This window comes from Lygodium microphyllum, chromosome 23, assembly GCF_053477565.2.
Source record: "Lygodium microphyllum isolate KBCC chromosome 23, Lygodium_microphyllum_v1.1.10, whole genome shotgun sequence".
In the NCBI taxonomy this organism is placed as follows: domain Eukaryota; kingdom Viridiplantae; phylum Streptophyta; class Polypodiopsida; order Schizaeales; family Lygodiaceae; genus Lygodium; species Lygodium microphyllum.
Genome location: NC_141157.1, coordinates 114,191,192 through 114,216,300, shown reverse-complemented (window position 1 = coordinate 114,216,300; position 25,109 = coordinate 114,191,192). Strand labels below are relative to the sequence as shown.

The 25,109-nt window shown below is 40.9% G+C and overlaps 1 protein-coding gene across 2 annotated transcripts in view; it reads right to left on the bottom strand.

Annotated features, from left to right (window-relative positions):
- Window positions 1-1,454: 1,454 nt before the first annotated feature.
- LOC148016641 (uncharacterized) overlaps window positions 1,455-25,109 on the bottom strand; it is a 41,674-nt gene continuing 18,019 nt past the window's right edge. Inside the window, exons 9-17 of one of the 2 annotated variants that reach the window (XM_087664163.1) lie at window positions 17,706-17,805; window positions 17,493-17,587; window positions 17,233-17,406; window positions 16,755-16,811; window positions 16,598-16,669; window positions 14,982-15,080; window positions 14,691-14,822; window positions 1,928-2,101; window positions 1,455-1,839 (exon numbers count right to left, since the gene is read on the bottom strand). In XM_087664163.1, the coding sequence (XP_087520289.1) occupies window positions 1,663-1,839; window positions 1,928-2,101; window positions 14,691-14,822; window positions 14,982-15,080; window positions 16,598-16,669; window positions 16,755-16,811; window positions 17,233-17,406; window positions 17,493-17,587; window positions 17,706-17,805 (1,080 nt within the window). In that variant the 3' untranslated portion in view covers window positions 1,455-1,662. Of the gene's footprint in view, window positions 1,840-1,927; window positions 2,102-2,944; window positions 3,364-14,690; window positions 14,823-14,981; window positions 15,081-16,597; window positions 16,670-16,754; window positions 16,812-17,232; window positions 17,407-17,492; window positions 17,588-17,705; window positions 17,806-25,109 lie in introns of those variants that run through there. The other variant, XM_087664164.1, reaches the window with a different exon arrangement.

Below are 25,109 nucleotides of genomic sequence, written 5' to 3'. Positions count from 1 at the left end.
GACCTAGTGCTTCCTTAGGCTACCCTCGATTCCATCTAGTTCAGCATATGCACTGTGGCAATGTCCAAAACCAACACCTTGATGACATGTCTCTATAAGAAAGGTATACAGCTGTGGAAAGATCTTTGGGACTTACACAAACATCAATGGCTAAATCCTCAAGAGATTGAGCATTTTAAAACCTTGCGAGCAAAGGTACAATTAGTTCTAAAGAGAATCTCTACATGGCCAGATAGCACTAGCCAAGCCATCCAACTTTGAAGTACTTTCAACATGAGAGCCTTCTCGTGGAAAAACGGTCACCCACTATTGCCTATTATTGACATCCCAACATCCCCCCGTAAGCTTATATTTAATCCGAAAGAAAAGTGGTCTCTCAACTCAACTCTCATCAATGGATTACAAATTCTCAAGTATGGTCCCCATATTTAGAAGCAAAAAAAACCTCTTTTGTTGTTAATCTTACGCAAGGGTTTATGGACAAGTGAAAGTGCTCACAAGCTTGGTAAATATGGACACTACCCAAGGTGTAAAAAGAAAGTTGAATATATTCCCCATCTCTTCTTTAATTACAACTACAATAAAGAGAGTTAAAATTGTCCAGCATACCATTAAAACCTTCCACCCTCAACCCATTATATGGAAAGAATAGCTGATTGGTGAAGCCAATGGTATGCACACTGGCATCTAGATGTTTATAAGGGCTTTCTTTCTATGGAAGATTTGGCTACAAAGGAGTGACTATCTTCAAAGATAATTTCTTTTTTTATTTAACTTCCACTAAAACTGAATTTGTTATGCAAAATAGAAGCTGGGCGAGACATGGGCATCAAAACAAGATTAGCAATTATGCCAAGTAATTTAAGGCAAAGGCAAGGCAACCACTAATCTGAATGATCAAACTCAGCATAAGGAATCCTTCCAAAATGAGAAAATTCTGGAAAAATATAAAAACCTTGGTGATTCGGAGAAGCAAACCTTAGAAGCACTTAGAAAAGCGAAAACCAAAACTCAACATAATGTTATGATCCATTGGCACACTGCACATTCTTGGACTGTCCTTTTCTTGGATGCAGAATATATGCAGAAACTACACGTGCACAGCATTCTTCATTTAATACACAAAATAATGACATTGAACTAAGAGTATTAACTCTGCCTACTGGTCATAGTTGACACATTGCACCTGGCAGTTGGCAACATATGATATTGTATCATAAACGACCACCCGTACTGCAGGTACAAATAATTACACTAACAACTACTTTGGCAAAACTGAGCTCATACACTACAACAGGGAATAGAGCAATTTGTGTAACAAGTTGATACTTAAACAACAATTCAGAAGATTCTTGTAACTGATCATGTATGATGTGGGTGGCTACAACTGGAAAATATTCCACCACCAGGCACAGGACCAGTTCCATTTCATACCCAATCAACTGTAAGGTCAATGTCTATAACCAATCATATATAAATTGTAAACTGTAAACTGAACACACAACAGCACCTTCAACATCTCTAGTACAATCCATCTTTCTGATTACATTTTACTTGTGAAGAAATTGCCTAGCTAAAATTTATCCATCATAGAGTACATACATTGGAGGGATAGGCCGTTAAGGAAGCTTTGTCCCTGTAACACTTGGGAATCTGCATGTTTCAACCATGATTTGCTACATTTAATTTTGCTTGCTGAAAACCTTTTCCGCCTGTAATTTCTGGTAGGGGAGTCAGCAAGTGACCACTCTCTGACACATAGTAATAGTTGTAATTGATTCGGGTAACCAACTCAGCGAGATGTGGAAAATGCCCAACATTCAGTTTAAATGAGAGAACCTGGCAACATTTACAATCACCGTAAGCTAACTTCTAACAAAGTAATCACTCCACTACCTTACTTGCAGTAAGATGCCACCATTATTACCCGTAATAGGAACACAATGCATTCATCAAATTGTCGACCAACTCGCTCAATTTCTACATGGCATTTTGCTGTAACAGCTGGAGCAGCTCCACCACTACATAAAGTCCGTTGGATTGAATAAAAATCCAAAGCTAAGCTGAGAATAGTCTTTACACGAGTTGAAATTAGTGCCCACTGCAAAACCAAATAAAGCTGTTGAGGAAAACCAAGAATAACTACAACTTGAATACTGATCAAACCAAACACCCATGCAGCTTGCAGCATGCTAGTTAACCGGTAGAAATTTGAGAATATAATGCAATATTGCTGCAAGCTTATTTTGCATGTCTAGGGCAACAACCACATGCCCTTTTTTGGTTTTTAGCTGTCTAAAAAAATACTCAAACACCGTAATGTTATAACCATTTCTAATGACTCAAAAAGCCATTTTGCCTAGACTCTAAAGACTCTAATAAACTTTGACTACATTACATTCATTTGGATCATTCCTATCTCCTCATTTAATGACCACTCGAGGACATAACATCCAAAGCCAAGAACTTGCAAATCCTATGTATCATGGGAAAGTAAGGGGAAGGGGAATCCATGGGTAAAGGCATAGTACAAGGGAGTTTCAAAAACGGGGGAAAAGGAAACGGGAAAAACCGGAGTTTCGGATTGTACACTTAATAAATAGAGCATTATGTGGGTACGTAAATATATCAATGCCTACAACAACATGTACCCAAATTTCATACAAAACTTTGAGTCTTCATGTCATATGATTGAAATCATGATTCATTACACATGTCACAACTCATGAGTGAAGATTGAGGAGTCAAGACTCAATGATTGAAACTTAAGATAGCTTAACACAATTAAGACTCAATTTTCAAAACTTAAGGCATGACTCATGAATCATCTATGATCTAAAGAACAGTGAAGGCTGACATCAAGAACAGTGGAGACTAACATTAAAAACAATGGAACAAGACTCAAGATGCATAGTAAGTAAAATCAAGATACAATGATACATGTAACTATGTCATGTGAATAATCTATCAAAACTCCAAAGTCTAGTGAGCATTGAGCACTATGTAGTATATACTAGTCTCTAGACTCTAGTAAGTATTGAGTAATAAGTATCAACATCAATGAACAATTGGCAACTGTAGTCTGAACTCTGCAATGCTAAACTGACTCTTGTATATCACGAGTCATGACTCATCCGGACTCTAGGAATATGTGCACCATCTCCTCATCCGACTCCGAGAACCCTGATCGAGAAGTTGATGAAGTAGCCTCAACCTCAACCTAAGACTTTGGCTCAGACATGCCTGTGATGCACGACCTCATGTGGCCCTCGCTCTAACCCTCCTCTGTGCACAAGTCTCATGCATCAGCACCAATAGCTCCTCATAGAGCACGGAGAAGATATCCCGCTCCTCCTGTGGTATCTGCAGAATGTCACACACCTTCTTTATATCAATCTTATCAAAATTCACCTGTAAAGGTGAATGAGACAAAGATATATCATATAAGAGAAGATTCAACATGTTCAATGTTAATACATATCACAATTTACAATCCACCTTCCAAGCAATGTCAAGTGTCAAGATCAAAAAGTTAATTATATATAATATTAATCATTACCAATTTATCTATGAAGGCTCGGGGGACAAAGCGGTCCTCTCAAGAAGCTAAAGATTGCAATAGTAAAACACTAAAATGCTCCAGTTGGGTAATTATAAACTTGTTTCTCTTTTTGGTATGGAAGAGGACCCATGTGCTCCAATTCTTCTCAACAGACTCTCAACTACAATCTTGCGAGAGGACCCGAATGACAATGCGTTTCTATTCAAATTTAAGAGATTGGGGTTAAGTAATTGGCAATTGCTAATATCCAAGCTGCAAAATTAACATTTGAGTAGACAATAGATCATAGAACATGTTACCTAGGTTGCATAATGCATTAGATAATCAAGATTCAAAATGTAAAAGTCACCAATCACATATCAAAGTAGGAGCACAATTGTCGTATTTCTTCCACCAGGAGACAAGCTAAAGTTGTTTCTATCAAAGCCTAGCTATAGGTCAGTCAAAATAAAAAGAATGATTATGGAATGCCAACAAATCATCCTCTACTCTCCTCACCCAACAAATCATCCTCTATTCTCCTCATCATATCTATATCATCCCCTCTGAGACGCCTCATGTACTCCATAAAGCCTTCCTCTAACTCCTCGCTAGTGTACTGCTCCTCACTACGCCAAAGGGAATGCAAGATCTATGCGACAGCATGGATTGATTTATGAAACCAATCCCATCATGCATTCTACACTGCAGGAATCTCATCAACCCTTTAGAGGAAAGGATGATGGATCATAGATAAAATAAGTTAAAAACTTAGAAGTTAGAATAATGATCAATCATCAAGAAGTTGTTAATACTAAATAATTATATGTATAAAAATTAAACATGAACTTACTTGTCTTGGATCAAAAAGCTGTTGCGAAGCAAGGCCTTGTCAATTTTATCTATATACTCATATCGAAGGCCCAAGTTACTCCCCTCCATATTAGTGATGCACAATATAGTGTAAATAGGAGTGAGATTTTTCACCAATGCCTTTGCCTTAACCCACCAGCTCTTATTTAAAATATTACGCTTAAAAGCAAGAGCCTTTGGAGACTCTCTTTAACTTCATATGAGTCATTCCTAGCATGCAATAGTTCTCCGTATCAAATTTGGACAGACCTGTATCAACCTCTCCAATAGAATAAACATATAAGCAAATCTAGTGGTAGAGAGATTCAATAGCTCAAGTGATCTATTGACTCGAAACATGCTTGTGATGAATGGCCTCTTCTTTACAAATCTTACCATGCTTGTTGCCGTCTTGAAAATATCATCCACCCAAGATATTTATCCAACATCTTTAATAAGCAAGTCAAGGCAATGAGATATACATGGAGTCCATACTATGCTAAGAAACTCCTCCTCAAGCATACATCCCATAGACACACAATTGCTTCCATTATCTGTCATCACCTACACCACATTTTGAACTCCTACATTCATGATCACTTGTCGCGTGTGTTCCCAAATGAAAATTCTTCTGATGGTAAGACTTGAGGTAGAGACATCGATAGCATTAATGAACACGGTTTCTTTACATGAAGACACCAAAACATTGTAAGCATTTCTTCAGCGCATATCTGACCATCCATCTCATAATATTGTGTATCCATATTTCGCCCACGTCTCCTTCAAGGACTCCAATTGAGTCTCTATGGATGTTTTCTTCTTTTAAAGCTCTCGTGTATGTAATGCATCCGCAGATGGGTCTTTTCACTTACACCCTATGTGGCTCACTACCCTAATTATCTTTTTCCATTGATATATAGTAACCACAGTGAAAGGAATAGCACACAATAAATAAGCATGCGAGTTCCCTAGTTGCCTATATAATTGCCTGTCTTTGAAGTCTCGCATGGACGCTTGTACCATGCAAGGAGCCCTTTTACCCACCACCATTAAAAAATAGCAACGTGATCTTTTTTGCACTTGGACCCGATACAGATATGGATGCACTTTTTTTTCACGGGCCAATGACACCTCCAATTTGGCTAGCGCCACTAGGCCCACTAGCCTCTCCTTGCTCCACTGCCACTTATTATTATTATTCTTCTTCTTCTTTTTCTTTTTCTTCTTCTTCTAGAAGAAGAATATGAAGATGAAGATGAAGATGATCAACCTCGTGGTTTTGTGCAAAAGGGACAAGAAAACAAAGTGTGTAAATTAAAAAAGACTTTGTATAGTCTAAAGCAAGCATCTCAAGCTTAGAATGAGAAGATACGTGCATACTTGACTGCATATGGTTTTCAAAATATTCCCACTTAGAGCACATTATATGTTAGACATGAGGGTGATGCACCTGTGATCATTTTAGTTTATGTTGATAACATGTTGCCCACTAGTCCTAATGAGACATGTATTCCTAAATTTACGACTGAGTTGAATTTAGCTTTTGGCATGTCAAATTTGAGCCTGTTGCATCATTATTTAGGTATTCTATTTAAGTAGTGTGATGAAGGTATTGCTTTGCGTAAAACAAAGTATCTTGAGACATGATTGCATGGATTTGGTCTTAACGATTGCAAGACTATTACTACTTCTATGGAGATAGGTTTGAAGTTGAGCCTTCATGATGGCAAGATGGTGTTGATGTCCTTCTCTTTCAATATGTTGTGGGATGTTTGATTTATGTATGCATTATGACTTGAGATCTTGGAGGATAGAGATCCCACCAATGTTAATAAGACTCTACCACATCATGTTTGGCGTCCTACTATGTGGAATGAGAACAATTCTATTGAGCGGAAGCGGACTTGGAAGTTGGTTCTCCATTCAACGAAACGAAAATTGATCAATGTACAGTGGGTCTACAAGACTAAGTACCTAGCTAATGGCGCCTTGGACAAGCACAAAACGAGGCTCGTTGTTAAGGACAGCCTCATCCCTTGTCTTGCAGATTTCATCCATCAGCTCTCCCTCCAATGGCTGTCCAAGCCATCATGACTATTGCCGCATCATCAACCACCCCTAACACCTTATCCATTGCTACCACCTACTGATTACAATTGCTAGTGACCACTTTCTGCCACTCTTGACAGTTGTATTTATAGTTTAAGTCAGTCAATTGCTATCCAACCACTTTCAGTTCATGTTGCAGCTTGTGTTTACCGCAATGCAAACCCAATCAACATCATCTTCACCTTTCTCTACAATCACCAGTTTCCTATAGCCTCTAATGATCAACTGCCATCATCTTCAAGCGGTTGCGTTGCTGCATTTAGCTAGTTCCATCCCCAATGCTTATTGTGCTTTGGTTTCCAACCTACTATCATTTCACTTTTAGCATCATCTCAACTCCGACTAGTGGTTATAGCACTTGGAATTTATCTCCATTACACTTAGTGTTTTTTTTTTGTAAACCCCAGCATATCTCCACCTGGTATCAAAGTCAGTGCTCTCCTAAAGAGAATCCTACGCCTATCATGGATTGCTTGGTTTGTTCTTGATTACACTTTACATCACATGCTGATTCACAATGGCTCGATCCACTCCATCTCTATATTCTCCGATGCTTTCTCTAGCCAATTCTTCAATAAGGCAATATGGTCTTGATTTGGAGGACAATTCTCCATCTACTAACCTTTCTTCTAAGGATCATTCCAAGAAGCCCAGCTCTTCTTCATCTCATATTCACTCACAAGGTGCATCTCAGTTGGAGCACTCCACTAACGAGACTGATCACCTCTCAGTTGAGGAAAGCCTATCCATTCAAAACACAACCAAGAGTTCAACTTCTTCGCAATCAAGCCTAGTGGCAAGTTGGTACAATCCATTTTTATATAAGTTTGATTACGTCTACACTGTTCCTTCAATTATACTTGCATGCAGGGACGATTGTAAGTCACCTAGGAGACCTAGATCAATATTACTATGGATCAAAAGAATAACTCTTTGTTCAGAGATGTTCCACAAGGTAATCCTTCATCCTCCCTTTCATTTGAGCATAACACTCTCTTGCACACTTTTCCAACCCCGCCCCACCCCACCCCCCGATTGCTCAAACACATGAACCCCCCTCTTGTGTTGTTGAGTCCCCTCCTTTGAAGGCCTTAGGGGGTGGACAAGAATCACCTAGCCACTTAGATACTGTCTACTTTTCCTGATTGATCCTCAATATGGACCATGTTCCAATGTCGATGCTCAATCTCCTTCTTTGAAGCGAAAAGGGAGTGGTAAAGTCCAAATCTCCCAAAGATCCTCCTAGTATTACTTGCCTAAAAAGAATAGATTTTGTACATTTTGCCAAAAACTGAGCCATGTAGATAGCAATTTCACTCAAAGGCCAAGGGTATTAGACCCACACCCAAAATCACACCATCCATAGCTACAGATATTCAACCCACATCAATGTTGAATCTAATCCCAATTCCCAAACCAACCTCAACCCCTTTCGGCAATGGTAGTGGCACTCCAAGGCGGTTGAAAGGGAGTCTTTCCCACAGAGGTAGCACAATTTCTCCACCCTCTTGTATATGTGCTCATCAATGGCCGGCCACGAGTGCAATGGATCCTAAATCTCCTCCTCAATTAGTGACTCATGGCGTCTCTGACTAGTTCAATCATTATCTTCCCTTAGGCTAGTTTTTTAGGCATTCCACACCATCCTTAGGAACCTACAACACTTGGTCAGAATTGGAGCCATCTTCTGAGATCAAGTACAAACAAATCTTGATTGCCTTGGTGGCTCACTCTTCCCCAAAGCATCAACACAACTCTCATTAGTCCAAGCAAAGCTTACATAAGGTCTTACAACCTTTTCCCTATCCATGCAATTTTAGTGCTTAGTAGCACTGACATCTTATTTCAACACCCTTTCCAAAGGCTAACCATGCAACACTAGTTTATATTAACTCAAAGTTAGGTTACAATTACCAAAGTTTCTCACAAACCCTAAGTAAGGACATCACCATGCTGTTGAGCTGTTTTAGCTTTGCATTTCCTTTAATCAACATAATGCTTTTTTTTAATTTGGAAAACAAATAACATGTGTCTAAGGTGTGCAACAACTGATCATACACCATGTGGATAGACTAACAACTAGCTTTTAAGCGAACAGCAGATTCGTATTTTACTTTTAATATTACTTGATGGGATTCATAGAAGTCATACGTTTTGCAATATCACTTTTGAGCTCAAACTGCCTTCTTCTACCTTTTAATTTCTGTCATATCCTGTTGTTATTCCAAAGTAGGCTTGACCTCATTTCAAGTGTGTTCTAGCCTCTTTGTTTTGAGTCAAAAAGAACAACAATTTGATAGCAAATCTTAAAAAGCCTGGGCAGCAATCAAAGAGGCAGTTTCTTCTTTTCCTACTTGAGAATCATGCAAGAGTTAGCTTTTAGGCCACTTAACTTTCATGCATGGCCTTTTCCAATTGTTTTTGCACCCCACTTGTGAACCTTGGAATCCCCAAATATCATAGGTTATCAAAACCTTGGAATCCCTAAACATCATAGATTATAAAAAGAACTACATTGATAGGGAAGCTAGAGCTGAAACTAGCCTAGCTTGACTATTAATACCAATACTACTATATGCCAATGATATTGTACTCATTTCAGACTCATTAGAGGGCTAGCAACATCACTTGGATACACTATATACCTTTTGCAAAGCTAGAGATCTTACAGTGAATCTTGGAAAAACCAAAGTCATGGTATTCAACACTTCCACAACATGGATGACCTGATCTACGTATCAATTTACATTTGGGAGAGATGTAGTGGCGCATATGAGAGAATATTTATACTTAGGAGTCACTTTCTCTTGCCCAAGTTTTTCAATGAAGGGGGCAGCTAAGGCACAATTGGCATGAGGCTACCCATCCCTAGGGCCCTTGAGAGCCAACATGCCAGCATACAGTTTCGGGAACCTCACACCAAACTATGGTTGTTTGACACTCTAGTCACACCTACCCTCTTACATGGATCGAAGGTTTGGTATTGCAACATATACCGTAGACGATTGAGCCTGCTTGTTGACCAGATTGGCCCAGAGAGAGACCATTATGATGGCTAGGACTGCATAGAGAGGCCATTGACGATGATGATATCATGCACAGTGACAGGGACCAATCAGAATGCAGCCCCAAGATAGCAAGATGCCATTTCTCACAAAATCAGGGCCAAAAATGCATTCTTGGGTGGTGGGACATTCCTTATCTCATCCCTCACAAGGGAACGCATTCTAAAACACCACTTGTCAAAAACACGTGGAAATGCTTGCCTTGACTTTGATCTATAGCTCATGGCCCTATCTACTTTCATATTGTATGCGCTTGTTTCAACTTCCAATTGCATGTCTTGTTGAGAAACCCTTCACCCACAGTTTGCATTTTGTGTTTAGGGTTTGCACTTAGGGTTTGCAACCCCAAAAAGGGGCGCCATCCTAGACTAACTGTGCCTATTTATAGGCCACTCTCTCATTCATTCCTTACAACTGATTCGTTCAGTCCGTCACCTCTTCTCTCCAGCCTCTCCACTACCCTCACACCCCTTCAGAAGGACATTGCGGTTCGTGGTTCGTGGTTGTCATCATCATCTTCCTTGTGCTACGGCACCCTTGTTCCCTTGTATCACATTCACTCCATGATTCAGATCTTCATCATTCCATTCATTAGAGTTTATTCTCTCTTCTCTTCTCTTCTCCATGTTTGCCGAGTTCGCTCTGTGTTCCTCCCCGCCAACCCTACTATCTCGTTGGTACGTCATCTTTTGACATGGTATCAGAGCTGGATCTGCTCAAACAACGGCAAAGATCCTCCACTCCAATGAAGGCAAAGACCGTTGGCGGGTTCGACATCCATTTATCTTCTTTTTCCGCTACATCAAAATTTCGTTTTTGCAGGTTTCAAGTGTTTTTAGCTTGCTGCCCACACCCCTTTCGCGGAGGACATCACAGTCTTAGCTGTCCCTTGCTGTCATCTACAGTCTCGCACCTGTTTCCAGCCTTCCAACCACAGTTTGCAGTTGTTTACAGCAAAGCAACTATTGCTGATTACTCTCCATTCAAAAAACAATCTCGTTTTTGCAGATTTCAAGTATTTCAGCTTGCTGCCCACACCCCCGACGCGGAGGACATCGCGGTCCAAGCTGGCCATTGCTATCTACAACAATCTGGCGCCTGTTTCCAGCCTACTACACACTATTCGGAGCTAATTTCAGCATATTGATTGTTGTTGCTGGTTTTTCCTGCGTTTTTAATCTTTCTCTCTCCTACAGCCTACGTTTTTAGTCTCTCTCTCCTCACTTGTGTTTCTAGTCTTTCTCTCTCCTCACCTGCGTTTTTCTACTGGTTGCAGTCTCTTACTGCTAGTCACATCCTCCTCCCATTGGCAGCTCACTTCCAGCCCTTCCACTACCCTCCCACCCCTTGAGGCGGGCATTGCAGTTCGTGCTTCACACTGCCCTCACACCCCTTTAGGCAGACATTGCGGTTCGTGGTTCATGGTGGCTGACCTCTTCCTTCTTCAGCAAGGCACATTGGTATCCATGGCTTCTTTACCAATAGATGACCACACTACACTGGGTGCTCCTCCTGTGGCATCACCGGACACACCACCAATGCTTGCCGACTTCGGCCCTTGCTCCCCACCCCCACCCCCGGAAGTATATGCATCTTCCACCAGGCACTCCTTGTGCCACCTCTCCTTTCTGGGCTACACAGATCATTCTACATCGGCTATCAAAGTACTATACTCAAGGCAATAAGACGCATCCGATGCGCACTAAGTCCTTTCGAGCACATGGAGGATCAATTAGTGCTATGACCTCCTGGAGATCGTCACAATCCCAACGGCGGTCTTCTCCCACCTATTTTCGGGTACAATAGCTACCACGACCTACGGATCTGCAATCCGCTCCATCGAGAGACAGTGATTGTTTGATACCGTCTCCTCGTCAGTCTACTCCTTCGAGAGACAGTGACTGCTCGACTCCTTCCTCTTCTTCAATTACCCAGTCTGCTCCACTGAGAGAACGACTGTTGCCCACCTCTTGCTCATTCTGAGCCCCACCCTTCCCCACCCTCGACTACTCAAGTTCAAGAGGCTACCTTTGGGAGCTCTTCAATACCCCAGATACCTTCTTCGACACGACTGGTGGCACTTCCTTCGTCATCAGACATTTCGGCTTCCGTGATCCATGAGTTTTTGGATTCTCTATCTAGTTCAGAGGGGGATTCAAAGAGGGATGTTATTCTTTGCCCTCAAAGGAGACATCTACTTCTTCTTCAACTTCAATGGGGGCCCCTTCACCTCCCACCTCAAAGAGGGAACCTACTCCACATGAAGTTCTTCACCCACCCTCTACTTTCTTAGGGTGGCTCTCTTCGACCAGTCATCTCTTCTACTAATACCCAAGATCTTCAGGTACCACCTAGATCGAGACCTTGGAGATTCAGCCGCGACTTGATGACGAGGCCTTTGTATTCCTTCTAGCATGGATGCACAGAGCTAGTGGCTTCTCTCCCAAGGTTGTGTTTCAGGTTCTCCAATTCACTCTATCTATTGATCTTTGCTACAGATTCCCTTTCAAGTGAAAATCTTGGATCTTCGGGATCCTCTACATCTTCTTCCTCCTCTTCTTCTTGCCTTGGTCACTTGGTCAACATGGAGCCACCTCCCGAGATCGAGTACGGGCATATCCTTGTGGTTCTTGACACCACACAAAGTCCAACATTCCTCCTATGCATTGCATGTTTTCATCATCTTTGTACTAGGGCGCTTGGGCACATAAACAATTTTCCCACGACGAACACTATCCAAGTGACACCTGCTGCATGAGCATTCTTCAGCATGTAGCATTGCATCTCCACCTCACTCTTCTCTTGTTTCCCTTTTTGGGCCTGAGAGAGGGTGTTGAGAAAATCTTCACCCGCAATTTGTGTTTTGCGTTTAGGGTTTGCAACCAAAAAGGGGCACCATCCTAGACTGACTATGCCTATTTATAGGCCACTCTCTCGTTCATTCCTTACAACTGATTCATTCAGTCTGTCACCTCTTCTCTCCAACCTCTCCACTACCCTCACACCCCTTCAGGAAGACATTGTGGTTCGTGGTTCATGATTCGTGGCTGTCATCATCATCTTCCTTGTGCTACAACACCCTTGTTCCCTTGTATCACATTCACTCCATGATTTAGATCTTCATCAGAGTTTCTTCTCTCTTCTCTTCTCTTCTCCATGTTTGCCAAGTTCACTCCGTGTTCCTCCTCGCCAATCCTATTGTCTCGTTGATACATCATTTTTTGACATGTCTCACCTGCCTTCATGACTCCTACATTTGTAACACGTTCCGCATGCCTTCATGATGCTTGCATTTGTAACGCATGTCCCGCATGCCTTTGGAACACCCCAACTTGTCCCTCTTGCCTTCATGACACCTAAGCCTCCAAAGTCCAGCTGCACAACTCCCTCTCAGCTATCACTTGTAAGCTGCCACCTAGAGTCTTCTCTCTCAGCTCTCTCCCCTCTTATCCCTGCCACCTACCCAATGCCCTCTTCTCTCTCAACTTACCATTGCCTTTTGGGCCTTTTTGCTCAAGAGTTGAGACTAGTAGCCTTGATAGTTATAGCCTTCTTGGTATGTTACTTTAGCTTCCTTCATTGTTCACCATTTATGACATATGTGTCTTACGGTTTACTAGCTTGTAATTCTATTTATAGTGATGTCTTCAAAATTACATTTACATGTTTTTTAATGACATTCCCATCTCCCCATCCCCTTCCATGTGTTTAGCATCCCCGTCGTCGTTCCTGTCACCATTCTCCATTCACATTCCCCGTCTCATGTATCTATGATGACACCTGACTAGGAATAAGCCCTCCACCCCACTCCCTATCACTAGAGCAAAGTAGATATAGCATTTATGGTTGTAGAGGCATTCCTTATAGCAATGACTTTCTTACACAAGATATGGGAGCTTCCATGCCACAAATACCCCAAATTAGCATTGACTTCCTCCAGACAACTAGCAAAGGCAAGTGCGAAGGAATATTGATACTCACAAATGGCAACTTGGATGAGGTTACATGAGCTAGACATCAATTGGCTCCTGCCCTTTAACTATAGCTTGGATTATCTTGCACTCCCCTTCAATCCATCTAAGCTAAATTCAATCATTAGAGCTGATGCCTTGAGATAGAGAGGACTTGGATCCAGCTGCCTCTCCCTCTAGGACCAAAGACAGAGTTTTACCGGAGTTTTACCGGGGCCACTTCCTACACCTCTCTAAGGATAGATTTATTATCCAACCACAACACATGGATATGCACCTCTCCCACGATAAGCGGACTACTAATTGGATAGATGGCCATCTCTGTGATAGAGAGCCTGAAATAGAGGAACATTACATATGTAGATGTACAATCCATGAGAACTTTGGACCCCTCTACCATGTCATGGAATATGAGGACCAAAGATATCTATGACTTTTCCTCCTCGAGCTTTAAAGGCGCTGCACAACACTGATATGAGACAAGAGACCAATTCACCCACATGGACCCAAGCAAAGAGCAGTGATGGATTTCTTCCATAGATCAAACCCCACATGCACTACTAGTTCAGCAGATACAGATTCATCCCACCAAACTGGACCCACCCCACATTGTTGAGTCACACTAGATAAGACCATTGCACTCTGCCAAGCACGGCAACCTCAACAACCCCATCAACAACAAAGGGATCCACACCATAGTCAAATCAAAGCCATCATTGTCAGAGACAGGAGACTCACCCATTGACACATTAGCAAAGTGGCCCCAGACCACATCATAGCTAGGATCATGTGCTAACCTCGAGTTATAGAGGGGAGCTATTATAGCTAGATATTCTGTACATACAATTTTAGACATTGAGATCTTTAGATTTTAGATGTTAGACTATACTTGGACGCTTTAAATTTGTGGCACGGATGAACTGATTTTGTCTTTAAATTTGTTTCACTTTCATGATGAAATGACATTGGACACGAATGTACTTTGATTTTGTCTCATAGGCCACATTGGCCTTTTGCTAACATTAATATATCTCTGTTTCTTTCTTTCTTTTGCATGGTTGTGAAATCACGAGTGCACCTGTCTACACTTTGTCCTTCAGTATTAAGAGTTTGTTCCTTCTAGTGAACTTAAATGGTTTTAGACAGTTGTACCAGTTTATCAGGGGCAACCAGACATTGTCTCTGAATGGAAACAAGGTAAGCATCATGGCAAGCTATGACTTCATCCAATGAATGTGCAGCAGCCATCCCTTCACAGAGTTCCATCCATGCACTATAAAGCACCTGAAGGTTCATGAAGCATCAAAGGTCCACACCATCAATGACCTTCAAAAGTAGCCAAAAACGAACTGCCCCACTAATTACTTGAAAAATGATTGGAATAAAAATCTCACTAGGCTTTTATACAAACAATTGAAAGAGAAAAAGCATGAAATTACTTACCCGGTCCATGACATACTGATGCAATGTATTAACAAAATGCATCAACTGCTGTTGCAGTAACAACTGTCGCTTTAAATTGCCAATGTCACCTCCACCATTCTGCAAGATGAACCACATATCAAAGACTCAAATTTTGACACCAGTAACATGTTCCATACACAGCAAAGTCATGTGAAAAAAGCTGAAGTGTGAATGTCCATAAGCTCCAGTGAAAGGTGCGATCATCACAGATGGAGCTAGCTGATGGTATAGCCAAAAGGTGTTCTCCAAAGTTTAATTATACTATTAATATTGCATCATGTGACACTGTACGTCGATTAAAAGACAACACATTAAGCATGTCTTTAGATGGCTCTGCACTCCTGTTCAGGGCTGGATGGAGAACTACAGGAAGTACAATGGTATAAACATAGACCATATACAAATCAAGAAACCAAAGACTATGCATTATATCATGTGACAGCATTCAACTCCCAACAAAGGAGAAGCTCACCAGTAGTCTCCTTCAATCTTCCCAAAATGGGACAACAAGCTCAGACATAACATTGGTGCTGAAGCCTTGGTCAACCACATGCTGCTCACTCTGCAGCACATAAATATAGCTTGTCCTTTTGTCTGTTTTTTTGTGCCCCCCAACCCTGACCCCCCCGGCCCCCCCCTTTTTTTTTTAAAAAAAAAATTAAACCTCTTCCTCTTAGCACCCACTTGTTGGAGGGTGTTGTGCCGGGATAATAGTGATCTGCTGCAGCAGTACTCTACTACCTAGTATCCAATCCTTGATATGATAGCTTTCATACGAAGCAGTTTCCTTGGATAAGCAGAGTTTTCCATTGAGGCTCCCATGACATGGGAACACTTCTATGGGCAAGAAACTGAGGTGAGATATTTCTTTGGAGTACCTACACTTGTCAGGCATCACTTACTATTCATGACTCATGTCTTTCAAACAGACTACACCTTAATGAAGTTTAGTCAGTCCATGACAATGATGACTTGCTAGTACGAGTATCGTGTCACACCCCATGCCTGCATAAGTGTGTGCACTCCAGCAACTTAGATCTTCAGCTCATTTGAGTATTAACTATGGGTCTGAAAATCCCTACTGTGGGATCTTTTCTTCATACCATTATATTGTGATGTTCAGCTGTTAAGAGCCTTGAAACATTTTTTTGGGCATTGAAAAGCCACCACATTTTGTATCATATCTACGAGCAGCCTTAAAATTACAAATTGGTTCTTTATAAGCTTCATATGTGCTATATGCTTTCAAATTATCTTTCTTTAGGAGACAGGCCCAACATATGCAGCTGTGATCTGATTGTTTGAGTATCTGCTTTCACCGTTGTTTTCCTTGAGTTCACTACTCTAGTGGAGCAGTTTCAGGGAACATCCCAAATACAATAATTGGTTCCATTTCAAAACATCCATAAAGGAATCTCCTGGTGTCTACAAAGCCTATCTACATCTGAAATTTTACAGAGCTAGAGGAGAACGGCTATATAAATGCATCTAAGGTGCTATAACCAGTGCCTTCAAAGCATCTGAAGCATTTGCACATCATTTTAACTTTATAATATCCACATAGCAGGTTTCCATAGATAAGGAGTACAGTTTACCTTCCACATCCATCTGCAAGCCTTGTCCAGGGCATACTTGGCACGCTTGACTTTAAATAGGAAACCCATCACCTGCAAGATAATATGAAGCTAACTAGGAAGGACACATGAAGAGCACATGAATCCATGGAAAAGAAATTGCTAACTGAGATTGCACCTGGTTGTACTTCTTGATTGCATTTTTTTCAATGATAAGTTCCAGAGGCCAAGGCACCTACATTTCAGACAGAAGTTGATGCTTTAAATGTGTTTGACAGTTTGACATGCCTAGGAAAGCTTCAAACAACCACACTCCATTAAGGACAATCCTGATCTGGTGCAAATGACACTTGACATTGCTAAAGTTCCATATTTAGAATTACTCAAGCTCACCATTCATAAGGAATCAAAACAAGCCATAGCAAGACCACAATCTACAAGCTACACCATAAGAAAAGCAAACCATTTACTCTTCCACTTTTTCTCCCCCAAATTGGACGAGTCAAGAACTCTTCTCTACACCTTTAATCCACGCATTTTACAGGATTTTGAATTGGGCAATCAAATATGTATGAATGCAACTATGATGCATACCATTCTCAAAGCTAGTAATCAGTTGACTACAAAGACACGCAATGAGATTAACAAAGCCTTGCCTTGTAGACAAAATATAAACTATCCAAAGTGTCGATGCCAAATGTAAGGTTGCGACCAGAAAAATGAAGAGGCACAGACCCTTGATCTGCTCCTGATAAACGTGTCTGGACATTGACAACTAGAGAATCCAGGGTAGGAATTAACACACCATCTGCTGAGCTGCGCACTGATTCCTGTACAACCGCACAGCAGCAATCTGCAAACATCATCTAGAGATCAAAAGAAAATGAGGAAGAAATATATAAGTCCAGACCCTCACCTGCAACATTGTATTGAGCTCGTAGAAGTCATCCCATGGCTCTCCACGGTCCAGTTTATTGAATAGTACTGATGAGAACTGTTGTAATAGGTCCCCTTATATGGAACAAGGAAAAACAAGGATCCAATTTACTATGCCACTCTAATAGACAAGACTCTGATAACAACATTCTGAATAAAATGGACCTGATATGGCAAACGAGTTAATGTATACCAGATCCACTTAGATATATTGCCCGTAGCACAGAGAGTTCTTCCATAAGCCGCCATTCACCCATTAGCTTATTTAGTACTTGCTTACCTACAGTGTCCACCTGCACGCATCCCAAACACACAGTCCCCCCACCCCCAAAAAGGAAAAAAGAAAAAGGGAAGGAACAAAATTAAACATGAAACATACTAGGGAAGTCAAATTTTGCTAAGCAAATAGCATTTGCAAGTACACAATGAAACAGCTCTTGAGACAACTTTCCTATACATATACAATCAAATGCTATTTACACATGTACTATTTATGAAAACCAAAATAGAAGCCTTCAACAAGCATTCTAGCGCCTCAATAAGTATAAAATCTGGGCTGACCAGCCTGGCTAACCAGTTTGTTGGACATGGCCTGCCAATCTTATATATGCAGGGCACATGTACAGTTCATTTTCAAATGTCATTGTGGTCTGCATTCTCTCCTATATCTCAGCTCATTCACAGTTTCACATCCTGATGTCAATATTATTTCACTTTCACTGGGCAGTTCATTTCATTCAATTTCCATCATGTAACAGTGTTGCCCATGGGCATTTCACAGATTCATGTATTATCCAAGGATGGCCAGCTTCTTTATTAGCTACTTCTCGTAGATTATCCCACCTTTTTGCCTATAAAAGGAGGGTGTAGCTGAAACCACCCTTCCTTTTTACAAAAGAGTGATGGAACCCTAAAATACACTGATTTATAGCAATTTACATCAAGCAATAAATTCATAAAACAAATAATTAAATTTTATTCTTAACACTTTACCAATTTGGGCTAAAACATCCCAAGAGATTGAGACAAGACAACACCCGATTAACCCCAAAAATATTGGCACCCTTGCAGTGTTTCTTTTCAAATTAATTCCAAACTCTGCTTGTACAAGTAAGAATTGACTCGAATTGCCAAGAAGAGTCAAGTCCTGCTTGAATCTGAGAGGGATTGCTCTCCCAAGGATCCAAATTCACAAGGAATGATCTCCAAGTATCCCCCTCTTCCTCTATTGACCAAGCCATTCTTCAACAACATTTGGAATATCAAGCTATCCTTTGTAACCAATGATCACAAAATTCATTTGCCCCTTGATTCGACGCACATTCGACCACAAATTGGATCTTAAACACTTGCATGCATGTCACAAATTACCAACAGCATAAAGCCTCAATTTGCCTCTTGTTGTCACATGCAAATCAACCACTTTAGACCCAAAAAATTACCTATTCTATTGTCGACTTACCAAATTTCATAGTAGTAGGGGATGGCCATTTTCTAGCTTCCCATCCCAATCCTATCTTGTCCCCATACCATCCTAGTCCCATCCCCATGTTAGAGCCCCCTCTCATGGTAATAGGGGATGGCCATTTTCTAGCTTCCCATCCCAATCATGTTCTGTCCCCATACCATCCTAGTCCCATCCCCATGTTAGATCCCCCTCTCATGGTAACAAGGGATGGCAATTCGTGTCCCCATCCCCATCCCCAAAATCCATCCCATGTTACTATGCCAGATTTGCATCACCAACCTTCTTTCATCAGAAAGGCATGCATTCCAAAGTTGCCATGCAAACCCTAATCCTTGCTAGTTACACACTATGAGAACAACAAAGCAGCAATCAACACCACAATCATGTTCAAATCCGAGGCTCAAGTCTCCAATTTTCTTCACCGCATGGCACATGCATCAAGCATAAATGAGAGAGGAGGAGGAAAGAGAACTTTGCAATTTGGCTACCAAACAATGAACATCATCAATGTCTCATACAAAACATGTGAAAATCAAGTCATCTGTCCTTGATCTTGCATTTAATACAATCATTTGCATTAAATGTTGCTATTCGACCCAAGTTGACACTCCAAAACTGGTCACTTGCATCAAACACAACAAAAAATGCTATCATGAGGACGTGAAATTTTGATGCTTTGCTTACATTCGATTAAGTGTTAATCGAATGTGCAAATGAGAGGTGCACGTGATGTACAAGTTACGTATTTTGCAATGATAGGCCAAGGACTTCGAAACGTTAGTGGAAGTCAAAGGCAAAAGTCGTAATAAGTTATGTTACTCAAGTACTACATGGTGCCTGGTGACAAATTTTGGCTTATTAGACATTAATATTAGTGATAATATTAGGAACTAGACATTAATTAATTAATACGAGTTCAAGGCTAACAAATGCTCAAGATTGCTTGAATGACAAATTGGGTTGAAATTTACTGAAAATGCATTTAGAAGGCTACCACTTGGCAAAACTTGCCCATGCAAGTGAGGGAAAGGCTATTAGAGGCTTGTGGGGCCTCATTTCAACATTGTGGAGATTAGGATAATCTCAAGAACAAGCTTTAATGTTGGAGGTCTAGATTTCGACCCCTCAAACTTCCAATTAGAAATCCAACAAGAAGAGAGAGACCTGTTGTTGCAATTATCTAACCGTTGGAGGCTATCAAAGAGCTGCCCACAACTAATCAGGAGGCCACTGGAGACAAGTAACAACCCTTGTAGGCTATCCAGACAGAAAATTCACAAAGTGTTGGGTAAAATTCAATGCCTAATCTTGGACACGACACTTAGCATGGGCAGCAAGCAATTAATGTTGGTGTAGGCCAAAGTGGGTCCTTCTAGACCTCTTGAAGTTCACGACTAACAAGAAGAATAGGAATTTGATGTCCAATGTAAGGATCAACTAAGGACAACAGCTAAAATGTTTGAGCAATTGGCAAATGATTCTCAATTTATGCGCTTTTTGAACTCCCCAAAGGAGAGCAACAAAGGCAAGAAGAGAATATCACCTTCAAGAGCTTTCGAACAATAAGATGCATCGATGGAAGAACCAATGTAGCAACATGATGTTCCAAATATGAGTAATGAGTTTAAGTAAATGATGCCAATGGGGCAATTAATGGATATGCAACGCCAACTTGTGTCACAAGGACCTGAATTTTTATTGCTTTGCTTGGCATAAAAGTTAATCATAAGTGCAAATGTGACTTGTACATGTGAGGTGCACGTCAATTATTTTAAAGTATAGGACATAAGACCCCAAGATATTGGTTGGTCCCAAAGGCAAAAGTTGTAATAAGTTATGGCTAACAATTACTAGGTGGTATTGAGTGTCAAAAGTTGGCCTACAACATTTAGTTAGCCATTAGTGTCAATGGCAACACTAAGAAATTGGCATTAATTAATTAATTGATGTCAATTCCAAGCTAATGAGTGCTCAAGATCACTTTCTCCTGAAGATTATAGCCTCTGATGCTCCCTTTGCTGTTGGAGAATCCATTTGGGACTGGAAAACTAGGTCAACAACTCAATTTCACCAAATTCTATAACAAATCTCTGAATTTTCTCTGTACATCTATCTCTCTCTTTCTCTACAAATTTCCTAGCTTTGCTCCAAGTTTTACAATAATCCAACCATTGGAGGTGGAGATTTTATGTGAATCTCTATTATAAACTCTAATTTACAACAAAAATTAGGGTTTGATAGCCACCTCAATAAGTGTGCTCGGATTTAAAAGAGCTGCGACTACCCAACATTGTCTATATCCATCCAACACGTATTCCCAGCCTTCACCACACCATCTACATGATCTACTGCTGTTGTCTAGCCACATCAACTGCTGCTAATCACTCACCCTGTTGTCGCCAACTGCCATATAGCAACAATAGCTGTGTTTGCACCTATTGGTTGCTGCCCTATCCTTGTCGACTGCAACAACTACTGTGTTTTGTCTAGCTAATTGCCATACAACGTGCCACCTCATCACTTGTTGCTACATTGACAGTTTTCTCTCTCCTTTGTGCGTTCGTTACTAATCTTCCATCATCATCTACCGTGGTTATTGCTGCTATCCAACATTTGGAGGATACCTCACTACATTTTAGGATCTATCGAGAGTACGACACTCTCTCCAACTCATTACCTCAACCTCAATCCTCGAGACACAAGAGTTCAAGGCACAGTTTTCATTCCCTACGCAGTTTGTATACTACATAAGCATCAGATTATATTTATTCATGCACTTAGATCTTCATTATGTTCATTGTCTCTCAGTCACCCTAACCTTGGCTATGTTTTGTTCATTGTCTCTCAGTCACCGTAACCGTGGCTATGTTTTGTTGAGTTTAAGCTTTGTCATTTCTGCGTTAGGGCATTTATTCACATGACATCAGAGCAAGGTTCTCTTCAACAAAATCTTCACCTTTGATCTAAAAGCCCTTCGCAATAAACAAAAACAATAGGAGGGTAAGATGACTTCGAACACATCTTTAACACATCATCACGATGCTATCGAGCCTAGCATATCAAGATACAAGATGCAGTGGGCTTCATAGCTTGCTCCTCCTTTCAACATGGCTAGAGAGTCTTTGGACTACCATGGAGACCATAAACCATACGAGATCTCACGAGCCGAATATAATATCATCCTCATGTATCAAGCTCAACAACAAATTAAAGGTAAATTTGAGTTTTTCCCCTTAGACTCAATGCACCAATCTAATGATTTTACAAAAAGGATGGAAGCTCCACACAGGATTGGCCATCTTGACATAGAAACTAGCATGGAGTACAAACCATTTTCCTCTTTACCACCATCTCTACCTATTTCACCTCTTCCATATAGATCTCCATCTTCATTTTCTCATATGTCAAGTACGCAAATCAATACTTCTTAATCTTTTGGATTTACTTCAACCTTTCCACAAGATATTTGTGATGCTCAGGATGAAGGAACTCTTCATACCAAGTATTGGTTCATAAGTCCCAAAGAGGATGGATTTTATTGTCACACAAGCTTTCAAGTGCCCCACCACTTGTTATACGTCATGACATGTAGATAGAGACTTGTCTTATGCCACTCAACTTTCCCTTTTTCCACTAACTCTCTCCTTTCTCCTATAAAGAGAGCTCATTTTTCCTCATTCTACATATAGTTTTCTTGGTTGTAAACTCATGTACAATAGTTGAAGATACCATAAAGTTGGCCCCATCCATCTCCATCATTAACCTCCACCATCGAATACCTCCATATTCCCTTATCTATTGTTGCTATTTTGCAAGATAGTAAACCTATAAATTTGTTATACCAAAAAATGCATATTGATGCATTGCTATTCAGCAATGGAGAAATGTTGATTTTCCCTCTTTCTACTCTCATCTTATGAAGAACCCAATTGTTTTTATTGCACAAGTGATGCATGTATGCATGTGCATCTTTCACATGATCTTTCAACGATGAAAATTTTGTTTTCACTCTAAAGTTGATTGTAAATAGCCTCTTCCCTAATGGACTTAGTTTACTTGAGCAAAAATATTCTTCTTTAGGAATAGTTACACTAAACGCCATTTCTGGCGTTTTAGAAACGCTACAACGTTTCTAGAAACGGTGTTTCTGCAGACTGCGATTTGAGGCAAAACTTTGGCCCAAACGTGAGCACCCCCAGACTCCCACATTCCAGTCAACTTTTCATCTTCCTAAGTTTCTTCTCTCCACTCTGTTGGACCTACTCCTTTGTCGACTGAGAAGTCCAGAGCCACGCGCACGCGCGCGCACACACACACATACTCTCTCTCTCTCTCTCTCTCTCTCTCTCTCTCTCTCTCTCGGGGACGTGAAATTTTGAGATGCTTTAATCTTGCTACTAACATTTGATTAAGTTATTAATCAAATGTGCAAGATTGTTTAGCACATGTGATGCACATGGCAGTTATTTCATGGGAACAGGCCAAGGACCCCGAGGATGCAATGGGTGTTAAAGGCAAAAGTTCTATTAAGTTATGCCAACTGAGTTTTGGTGGTCAGTTGGTGTCATGTTGGACCCTAGGACAATTGTTTGGCCATTAAGTGTCAGTGGTGACACTAGGAACTAGCATTAATTAATTAATTAATGCTAGTCTAAGGGTCAACGGAGATTAGAAACCACTCCAAGTTACAAATGGCCTAGCCAATTTCATTACATATGGGCATGTTTAGTTTTGGGCAAGATTAAAAGGGCTGAAATTAATTTTCAGAATTAATTAATTTTGAAAAATTAATTTAATGGCTGAAAATGCATTAGGAAGGCTGCCACTTGGCAAAACTTTCCCATGCAACTAGGGAGAAGGCTGTTGGAGGGTGGTGGAAGCTAGATTGCAGCCGTTCATAGCTTGGTAGAGAGAGAGGAGGTAATCAGATTTGGCTCTAAGAGGTGACGATGAGTGATCGCGCGCCGCGACAGGATAGAGGGCAGCAGGATTTCTCTTCCGCCTCAACAGAGGTGGCGATAGAAGAGGAGGGCTCCCCAACCAAACTGGTGTTTTGCTCCCCTTTTGAAGCTGTTGGTGCCATCAGATTTGTCATCAGAGCTACGAATCAAAAGATACATTTCAGCTGATTTTCTCTCTTTCTACAGCATTCTCTCATCTCCTCCAATCTATGCTCCAGCATTCTCAGCAATTCTCAGTCATTGGTAGCAAAGTACAGCTAAATTTGGTGGACAACATAGAGTTTACTGCTGTAAACCCTAAATTACAGTAGTAATTAGGGTTTAGCAACCACCTTGGGACCCGTGCTATCAGTCAAAGGCATTGTACACTGAAATCAGCACCGGAAATTCGTGGAATTGTGAGGGTTTCAAATGCCAGCCCATCTATTGTGAATTTGGGGCAACATTTGACCAGTTGGGGTTCCATTAGAGTAAGTCTTGGGTAAAAATCAAGGGGCAATTTACTCGAATGCTTTGCTGATTATTGGAACAGCAAGGGGCTTTTGAGTCAGCCAAGGAGATTGTGAAATTTCAGCTTGTAATTTATCCATCAGCAATTGAAATTAAAGAAATACCAAAAGGGGCGCCAGTTTTGGGGCCAACAGGGTTTCCATTGTCTAAGTTTATGAAGGTAAAGTGAGCATTTCAGTTTATGTTCATTTGCTAATTGCTGTGATTAAGTGCTTAATCATGTTAAACCACCCTATCCAAGAAGGAAGGCTGGTCTCATGGTTCCATTGCCGGGATAATCACTCAATCTCTTGATTTGGTGAGCCCGAGGCACCTGATTGCAAGCCAAAGCTTTGTGCTAGTGCTGATTCTTCTACTAAGCTGAGAAATTACAGCAACATGTCTTCATACAGTGAGATGGAATCAAGCAGTGGTGATGCCTCTCAATCTGGACATTCTCATGGGAATGAAGGAAATGCAATGCCTAATCTTGGACAAGGCTCTCATGATGGACAACAAGCTGAAAATGTTGTTGTTGGGCAAGATGCAAGCCCTTCGAGCCGTCCTGAGGTAGATGACCAACAAAGTGAAGAGGAATTTGATGACCAGTTCAAGAATCGGATGAGGATAGCAGCAAATCTCTTTGCTGAATTGGCAAAGGATCCTCAGTTCATCGGAT